The following is a 9,721-nucleotide window of genomic DNA, read 5'->3' as shown; positions in this document are numbered from 1 at the left end:
GTACAAGTATATAGATGATACATGGACTCACAGGCTATATTGCTAACAATAGGGTTGGCATTGTTATGGGAAAGGGAACCTGGCCCTGAGGGGGTCTGCCTAGGGCCAGCTAGTAGTGTATGGGTTCTTGCAGGAACAATTTCACAACACCAATCCAGGTGGATTTTAGAGGATGTTTTTACAGCTGGGGACAGTGAAACCAGGAAGGGCCTAGGATAGAAGCAGCACTAGGAGAGAGACTAGGTAGGGACATGAGCCCAGGCTGCACTGCTTTGGCTCACTAAGAAGTCAGAGAAAAGGGCACCTTGGAGACGGTTCAGGGGAGTCACCCTGGATGTGAGTCTCGTGGGGTCCCTTAGAGTTTAGATGCGTGCCTGCAGGGGAAGGGGTGGGGGGAAGGGAAAGGCACGGGCATGCTCCTGGGATGGAGAGAGCACGCTGGAACCTTCATTTTGATGGTTTTTAAAGGCTGCAAGTCTAGGGGAAGTCTTAGGGAAGAATTTCAATAGAATATACATCCGGTTTATGTTGATGTGCTCAGATGAGATTTATCCCCCTAACTTCATCTATCCTTCGATGAGCCTGGCAAATGGCACTAATTGGATTTCTGCTACCTATCTCCCTGAGTAGGATGATTTTTTAAGCTATTTACCCTCTGGTTGGGGAGAAGTAAACCATTTACTCTTTTTTTTTCATATGTGTTTATTGATTTTAGAGAGAGAGAGAAAAATAAAAACATTGATGAGAGAGAAACATCTATCCTGCATGCCCCCTACTGGGGATCAAGCATACAACCTGGGCAGGTGCCCTGACCAGGAATCAACTGGTGACCTCCTGGCTCATGGGTTGATGCTCAACCACTGAGCCACACCAGCTAAGCAAACCATTTACTCTTAGGTGTCCTCGGTTAAGGAAGATACGATTTTGCGATTTACTAGATGGCTGCAAACTGCTTGGCCATTTAACTGTTCCCCTATTCCGCTTGTCCTGGCTTATTAGCCTGTCTCAGCATTTGGATTTGGATTTGTTTATCTCTAGTCCCAACTAAAGCCAGGAAACCTATTATCTCCGCCATGCTGGCTGGCTCCAAGATATCTTGATCAGAAAAGGGAAAAATAAAGTCTCCCCCAAACCTTGAGACTGTCCTTCAAATACCTATTGAGCGGACTCCGTTAGGTACCCAGCAAAGAACGATGGACAAGATACACAAGGGTGGGAAGGGACAGGTGATAGTGAATGGAGAGATGAAACGGGGCCACTTCAGCTGGTGTTAAACCTGTGAATAAATTAAAACAAGACGCCTTGCCTGAAAGGACCGGAGGCAGAGAGGTGCTATTGAGATTTAGCGGTCAACGTAATTAGGAGGAGGAGGGGAGTGACATGACCTAAAACACTGATTCCAGTTATAAAGAGCTCTAGGGCTGCCATAGTGGGAGGCAGGAAGTCCCTAGAATTGCATTGCCAGGCCGGAGAAATGGTGGACTGGACCAGGGTATTTTCGGTAGAGACAGACACTGGACCCTGGGGGCGGGGGGCTCAGCAGAAGTAGCGTAAAACCGTATGTTCCGCTTTAAGAGCACAGGCCGCAGGGGCGGGGCCTAAAGCGACGGGGGTCAGCCGAGGGCGGGAGGCCGACGCTGGAAGAGCCGCCCCTCGGCGTGCGCGCGCACCGTGCGGGGGCGGGGCTTGGGCGAGCCCGCATGGCTGTCTCCGGCCCCGGATGAGGAAGTACGAGGAGGGGGGCGGGAGGGGGGAGAAGGAGGGAGAGGACCATAGAGACGAAGAGGTGGCGGCGGCCGGAGCGCCCTGGGCTCTCGGGACTCCGTAGGCTCAGGTAGACTTGGCGGCGGCGGGGCTGCGGCTGCCGAGGCCCGGCTGGCGGGGCGAGTGCGGGCCGCGGAGCAGGCCGCAGGGTAAGAGGCGGGGGCGGGAAGGCTTGGGGCGCAGCCGCCCCGCCCCACTGCACCCGGAGAGGACCTTCCGCCGGGAGGTGCAGGTGGAGGGGGAGCCCGGCCCCCCGCTCTCTCGGGGTGCCGAAGGGAACCGAAGCTGCGCTGCGGGGCGGCGGAGCGCCCCGGGGAGAGGGAGGAGACCGGGCCCCCGCGCCGCGAGGGGGAAACGGCCTCCCCGAGTCATGGCTCCGTCGGGGGAGAGACGCTCCTCTTCAGCCTCGCCGCGGCCGGAGACCCCCAACTTCCTCCGGGGAGTGCGACGACCCCGGTCGTGGGCGGACGCTCTCCCCCGGCTCCAGTGCGTCTCTCAGCGGAGCAAGCCCGGCTCCCGGGGTGCGGGAGGGCGAGTCTGAATTTATTTTAAGGCTAATACCCCCACACACCCCCAACGAGACCTTCCCCCCACTCCTCCGATGTGGTCAGCGCCAGCCCCGCAAGTGGAGAGCGAGCGAGGCTCTACTTGCCTGAAAGTGACAGAGGGGCTCTCCCTTCCCCGTGGGAGATGGACTTACCGTCGCCCCTTTATTTTCCACCTTTACCCCGAGACACAGGGAGGAAGACGCAGGATTTATGGTGGGAGCAGCTAGCCTGTCTCCCCCGCCCCCAGTCATGCCCACGGCGGCGCGGCGCCCGCTCCTCTAACCCCCTCGGCGCCGGCTGTGCCGTGAGCTCCTGCCATTTGCACGCTTGGCGTCGGGAGGGCGATCGTCGCGAGCCCCTGCCCTCCGCCGCTGCCCACCGTTGTGACCTTGGCCGATGGCTGCACCTTCCCCCCCCCCCCCCACCCAGCCCCTCGCGGGTCGGGGTAGACGTGTCCCAGGGGCTCCGGGAGACCTTGTGGGAGTGCTCAGCCCGTCGCTGTAATCTTGTGGTCAATTGTTGCTAGCAACTGTTACTTCACTTGCTTTTTAAAAAAGGAAACTAATACCCTCTCCAGAGAAACTGATGTTTCCTCTCAGCACCCCCAGCCCACCCCTCCGCAGCCCCACCCCCCATGGCAAGTGTTCAACCCACCCTTTCCCACGTGAAAGGAGCCCCCCCCTCCGCCCCCCGGGGTGGAGAGAGAGGCGCGTCTCATCCTTGTAGGTCCCGCCACCCTCCCCCCAGCGAACAGAGGGGGCCTCCCGTAGAATCATCTGGGAAATTGACTTGGTTTTTGGAAGCGAGTCTGTCCTCCAGGAGGTCGGGAGGCCTGGTGCAGAGGCCAGCCTTGTCTTTGTTCCCAGAAGCTCTCGCTCCCTCCCTGGTTAGAGATGTCCTCTCCCACTCCCTGTACTTGCTCTGGTGAGAAAAAGCTTCCTTCTAGCTAGTCCCCCCCCCCCCCGCCCCCCTCCATAGAGGGAGAGTCCCACTTGTGTCTCTTGCTCTTCCAAGAAAAATAAATACCCCTGAGAGCAGGACCCTTTTCTGCTGTCTGTCTAAAGCAGCTCCGGTGGCTGGCGGCTGGTTTTCTCTTCCTCTGAAAAAGGAGCCCCAGTCTTTCCTGCGGGGAGCCCGTCCTTGGGAGAGGAGCGTCCCCCCTCCGTCCCTCCCTCCCTCCCTCCCCGGTGGGCACAGGGGCGCTTCTGCGGGCGAGTGAAGGGGGAAAGGGGAGCAGTGGGTGCTGGTGAGGGTTCCTGCGCTCCGCGTTGGAGAGCGGGGCCCTGTCCGTGGGTGGGCTCCCCTGCCCCACTTTCAGTTTGTGTGGAGACGGGGTTCAGAGATCCTTCTTTTCTGAGCCTGAAGAAGAGGCCCTTCTCCGAACTCCCTCCTGGAAGGGCTGGCTGCAGTGTCTGATCGCTGGCGGAGAAAGCCCCTTCCTCAAGGTGCAAGGAGGGTGGGGAACGTATGAGGCCCCATCATCATGGCATTGTGAGCGCCCCGTGTTACTAGCTGTTCTTTCCGTTCAGGCAGCCCCTTTACATTTGGAGAGAAAGGGAGGGGAGACCTTCAGCCTTGGGATTATTGGGGCACATGGTTTTCTGTCCTGCTGTTTTCTTTGTGTGATTCCTTCTCTCCCCCCCCCACCCCCCATTTCTTTTCTTAGTGCTACAAACTTTGTACTCCCAGAAGTTTTGTTTGGGGGGCTGTGGGAACGACTAAAGTGGAAATGGCCACTCTGTCAGGTTTTCAGTATCATAAACGTATTGAGATGGGGAGCTGCAGCGTTCTCTTTCGCTGGTTGTCTCCCCACCACCCGAGCTGTTGTTATTGGGTGGGATAGGAATGAACACTGCCAAGGTGCCCTTTCATCGTTTTTGTATGTAAAGTGTTCTTAAATTACCCCGCTTGCTCTTGAGTAGTGCAGTGGGGATTAGCCTGAGCTCTGTACCACCATTGTGGATGCCTTGGGTGTGCTTTGCTGAAACAGTGAAATAGAACAGTTTTCTTTAGAGTTATGGGATTTTTATGGGAGGCAGGACCTTTGAGATTGTTCTGTTTAATTTGTGAACTTTACACGTGAAATACTAGCCTAAGGAAGTTAGGGACACACTCCAAGCCTAGCTGCCAGCAAGTGCATGACAGGATAGGGACCCAGGTCGCCCCACAGGAAAACCAGCATCTACACTGCGCCCCGCACTGCTTCTGCATTTGAGACAAAGATCCGGGCATATTTGTTCTCAATTCAAAACAATTTCTTCTTTTATTGGAAGAATTCTGCTGCATACTCCCTATAAATATCAGTCATTTTTTTCCTTTAGGAAAAAATCCATTCTTTAAACAATCGAAATCTTATTTATGTTATGGTAAAGATGAAGCCAATAGCAGCCGGTAAGAGTTGTTCCTGAGTCTCTAGGTTATTTCTTGCTTATACCTCAAATTAGATAATTATCTGGTATCCTTACCTAGAAGGTTGGTTATAAGTCATTAGCAAGGATTAAACCCTAAATCCCTATTTACATTTTATAAGCCTGTGTTACTCTTTCCTCTTACTTGAAGTTTATTGAACATTTAATGTAAAAACTTTGTGGTTGAAGTAGAGAGCTGACTTTTGGGGTGATACTGATAAAGGCATAATACAGTTACAGTTATCTATTGCTACATATTTGAGTCTTGGGAGATAATGTTTAAAAAAATTCAGCATATGAAATGCATACTCATTGTAAAAAAGGAAAAAGTACAACATATAATGAAGTCATTCATGATTCCATCACCCATCACTGTTTTCATCGTCCATCATTCCAACGCCCATCATTCCATCACTCTTGGGCTTATAGTCTTTCAAACATTTCCTATATGCATATATATTTTCCCTAAATAAAGGAGTCCTGATGTTTATGCAGTTTGATAAGATATTTCAAGCAACTTTCTGTGTAGAACTATATTTCTTTACCATTTTTAATTACTCCATTGTATTCAGAGATTTCATTTTAAAGAACTTGAATGGTAAATTTTGGGGTATTTTCCTGCAGTCTTGTGGCATTACCAATAACTTAATAGATGGCAAAAATTGAGAGAAGAGTTTAGTGATGCAAGCTAGTGAGCTGAGAATGATTTTGTACTGCTGCTCGAGGCTTGCATCTAAATATTACTCCATCTCTGAGGGTTCCAGCCAAGGCACTCAGCTGTTCCTGGTGACTCAGTTGCAGATACGGCTGAGAAACTGGAGGACCCACAATTGGGCAAGGAGAAAAAGGAGGGATTGTCTGTTTTGGTTCCACAGCCAATGTGCTTCATTGTTCTACAGATTGCAAATTCTAAGACTTTTGTCTCTACCAAACACGAGCATCAAGAGATGATGTGTTGTTTGGTTTTTGTAAATTGGAAGTTATCTTTTGGTGACCAAAGCATTTAAAATTGAGTTGTAGCCAGTGTATATGGAGCCATAAGAAAGGGAAAGGTACTCTTTTCTCTGAGGAATATTTTGAGCCATTTTATGTGATTATCAATATTGCCTCTTTGTGATAAAGATGTATTTTTGCATAAGTTCGTGTTCAGAACAAAATCTTGAATTAGGACCATGGGGGCTGAAAGGAGTGGGATTTGTTAGAGACACTGCTGGATTTGAGTCCACAAAGGCAAGTTGAAGGTCTGATAAAGTTCAAGTCTGAGCTCTAGGATAATGGGGATGTCATTACTGAGATGCTGGGTTATTAAAAAACAAACAAACAAACAAAAAACTAAGGGCACCCAGTGGATGAAATCATAGGAACATGAATAAAACATCCAGCAGTTTAGAAAACCAAGAGAAAGGCAGAAAGGTCCAGAGTGAGAGGACCTGTCTTCTGTCCTCAGCCCCCAGCTTCGGTCCAGACGGCACAGGGGAGAGGATGGGACCTGTGCAAGGAGGAACGATTGTCAGCACAGGAGTATTCACAGGGGGTGCTCCTTCCCTTGGAGGCAGAGCACGGACGTCTGTGTAAGTGACATCAGCGGGCTCCCGAGATAATCAAGGTAGGAGTAGGGACAGGGGCCAAGGAAACGGAGTTGTGAGGATTTACATGGTGTGTTGCTGGGAGTCCCTGCTGCTCAGAAACCTGGTTGTGGTCAGTGAAGAGAAGGTGAGACCGTTCAGTAGCCAGCACTGGACCTTACAGGTGTGTAACATGTTTATTTGGGGTTGGGGGGGGGGGGGAAGCTGGTCGTTAGGAACTGGGGAGGAGGAATTGGCTGGCTTTCTGAAACATCCCTTCTTTCCTCTGCATTTTGGCCAAAGGGATGTGCCATCAATACCTCCAATTAATACTTGTAATGAACTGAGTTGCCAACTATTTTTCATCTTTCCTCTCCTTGTTTAGGGTTAGGGAAAGCATCAGAATGAAAGCATGCAGTATCTTATGTGGTTAATCAGCTTCTACGTTGGTCAGGTCACAGTGGATTTTGTGGAAACTGCACACATTATTGGTAGACTAAAATGGAAAACTTACCGGTCAGGAAACCCTGGTTGTGAGTGTACCATTTTCTAGCTCTGTGTGAGTGCACGTGTGTGTGTGTGTGTGTGTTGACTAATGATATAATATTATGACCTACATAGATATAAATATTATTTCAGCAAATAAGCTGTGTTTCCATTACCCAATGCAAAAAATTAAACATTCCCATTTCAATGAAGTCCCCTGGGTATCCCCCTCCTTCCTCTCAGATAACCATGTAATATTGTAGGCAGGTCATTTTTAACCTCTTCAGGTGTGATTTTAAAATCATAAGATGATAGCTGCCTTACTTAGCTCACAGGGTTATTGTGAGAATCAAGTGAGTGGTGACCGTGAAGGCACTTAGAAAATCTCAAGATGCTGGATAAAGGTCAGGAAGGAACCTGCAAAAGACCTGCTTTAGTAGTGCCTTGTGCCAGCCTGGGTAGGTACAGCTCAAGTGTTTGGTAAGCAGTGAAGGAACGGAATTCCATTTTCTCTATATCTTCTTTCAGAAAGTACAGGGTGTCCCCCAAAATGCATATACACTTAACAGCTGATAGCTCAATTGATGTTTCTTTTCATATTTAACCCATTGGGATTAATAATTATTCAAAGCGTGTGTACATTTTGGGGACACCCTGTATCTTAATAAAGAAAAGCCAGTGATTCATAGTCTTCAGAGTCCTTCAGTATATATTCATTCAGCAATTATTTACTGAGTACCTACTCTGTGTCAAGTACCTATTCCAAGCAGTGGGGATATAGCAGTGAACAAAATGAGCAAAGTTCATGCCTTTAAAACAAAGTAGAAAACTTTTGATCCTTTTTTAAAATATATTTTTTATTGATTTCAGAGAGGGAAGCAGAGGGAGAGAGGGATAGAAACATCAATGATGAGAATCATTGATTGGCTGCCTCTTGCACGCCCACAACAAGACATGTTCCCTGACCGGGAATCAAACCAGGACTGCCTGGTTCATAAGGTCGATGCTCAACCACTGAGACACACCAGCCAAGCCTGTTTTGATCTTTTAATTTACATCATTTGTTTTCCACAAATTCAGTCTATTAAAGACAATTTTTTTAATGCCAGATAATGCCGGCATTTGAGTTAGAATTTATTGTCCTTATTTTTGCCAGGTTGAGCTGAGACAGCTTTCTTCAACCCTGCAAAGTTTTAAACTTTTATCCCTTCCTTTGATTTGTGTCAGGGTGAACCGTTTGATGTAAGACTTGACTCCATAATCTACATCTGCCCTAATGCTGTCATCCGGAATAGAGACTCAGCCAGTTCCACTTGATTCCTCCATGTCTGCCGTGGTACAGGAATTATACTCGGAACTCCCAGTAAGTGTCTCCAAAGAGCTTCATGCTGACCCTGAGCCAAGTGTGATTCCAGATGTAAAACCTGGAGCCTCAAGCTCTCTTATAAGTCAGAGTAGGGCAGTGCCCTTGGAGCTGCAGAGGACTCACGCGGGAAGTTGTGAAGAAACCTCTGAGACCTCGGATCATGGGGGAGAGCCTGGGCGGTGTGGGCTGGTGGACTCCACAGCAGGAGGCTCTGTGGCTCCTGGGATCTTGGATAGGGAAGAGAAAACCGAGAGCATGGAGCTACAGGTCTTCAGAGATCAAGGGGACCAGGTGGAAATTGTAAGAGACCCCTGTCAACATTCCACAGCCTCTGAAGAAAAGATCAGCCCAAGTCAGGTAAGAGATGAGATGTTGATTCAGATGAGTTGAATATGAATGACAGCTTTCCAGAGTCACACTTCACAGGATAAAGTGTAGGTGCTGACAGGTAGCTTATGATTTATTCTTGAAACATTTCCAAAATGTTGATTTTGGTGTTAACTTTTTTGGATGATCTTTTAAGATATTAGATCCTTGCAGAGAGGAAGTGCTTATTTAATGAAAAAGTGTCACTTCTTTGAAGCAGCTATTGTATATGAAATAGTGAGTCTTTTTGTGATAGTCATGGTATTTCTGCATCTGATGTTAAGAAATTATGTGTACTTGTCCCTTAAGTTAGGGTAGCGTTGTGGAGTAAGATGTCACAGAAATATCTTTGAGGAAGGCTGTTGCCTCCCGCACGTGCCCTAGGTACATGCCCTTGATGGGAATTGAACCTGGGACCCTTCAGTCCACAGGCCGACGCTCTATCCACTGAGCCAAATCGGCCAGGGACTCTATTCCTTTTTAAAACCATCTCTTTTTTCCCTTCCAACTCCACCATAGGTAAATACAGTGGAACCTCGGTTCTCGAACTTAATTTGTTCCAGAAGGCTGTTTGAGAAGTGATTTGTTCAAAAACTGAATCATTTTTCCCATTAAAAAGAACATAAATTGAATTAATCCGTTCCAGACCCCCAAAAGATTCCCTGTTTTAACCTTTCACAATTTCCTGTGATTGTTGTCTTGTGAGCACTTTCACCCCTTCGTAGCATCAGCACTCTTGGTAGCCTCTTTATGTTTTAAAATTGTGCTAATCATTGGTTTTGCCATGCCATACTCGGTAGCCAGATCAGACACAGTCTACATACTTTGCAATTATTTCTTTTTTAAGCTCTATCATTGTTCTCACAACTTTCCTTTTCACTTTGCTCCTATCACTAACTTTCTTAGGACCCATGGTGACTTATTGTACATATTTAATAATAATAAGCAACAAGAAAAGCAAAAAAACCCACAAAATATTCACAGCACAATTTCCTGAGATGTTAACAACATGAGGTTTAGCAGTAACCTGACTCATATTCATGCATTCGCTCCTTTGTTTGTTGCCTGACAGGCGTGTGACTGAGCATACAGGTATCAGCATGAATGGGTTGTCAGGTTGAGAACCGAAGTTTTGTTCTACAACTAAGACATTTTTTCTGTGAACAACTTGGTCAAGAACTGAATTGTTTGAGATGGGAGACATCCGAGAACTGAGGT

General features: G+C 48.2%; 1 protein-coding gene across 2 annotated transcripts in view; it reads left to right on the top strand.

The window, feature by feature from the left end:
- Positions 1-1,753: 1,753 nt before the first annotated feature.
- PRR14L (proline rich 14 like) overlaps positions 1,754-9,721 on the top strand; it is a 29,143-nt gene continuing 21,175 nt past the window's right edge. Inside the window, exon 1 of one of the 2 annotated variants that reach the window (XM_070400008.1) lies at positions 1,754-1,834. Coding sequence is in view for 1 of the 2 variants with exons in the window: in XM_070400007.1 (XP_070256108.1) it covers positions 8,048-8,494 (447 nt within the window). In the remaining variant the exon portion in view is untranslated. Of the gene's footprint in view, positions 1,835-4,052; positions 8,495-9,721 lie in introns of those variants that run through there. The other variant, XM_070400007.1, reaches the window with a different exon arrangement.

The sequence above is a fragment of the Myotis yumanensis genome, unplaced genomic scaffold (assembly GCF_028538775.1).
Source record: "Myotis yumanensis isolate MYYU_CA2020_CCGP unplaced genomic scaffold, mMyoYum1.0.hap1 SCAF_19, whole genome shotgun sequence".
Taxonomy (NCBI): Eukaryota; Metazoa; Chordata; class Mammalia; order Chiroptera; family Vespertilionidae; genus Myotis; species Myotis yumanensis.
The sequence above is the reverse complement of the archived record's forward strand: the minus strand, read 5'-3'. Positions and strand labels throughout refer to the sequence as shown.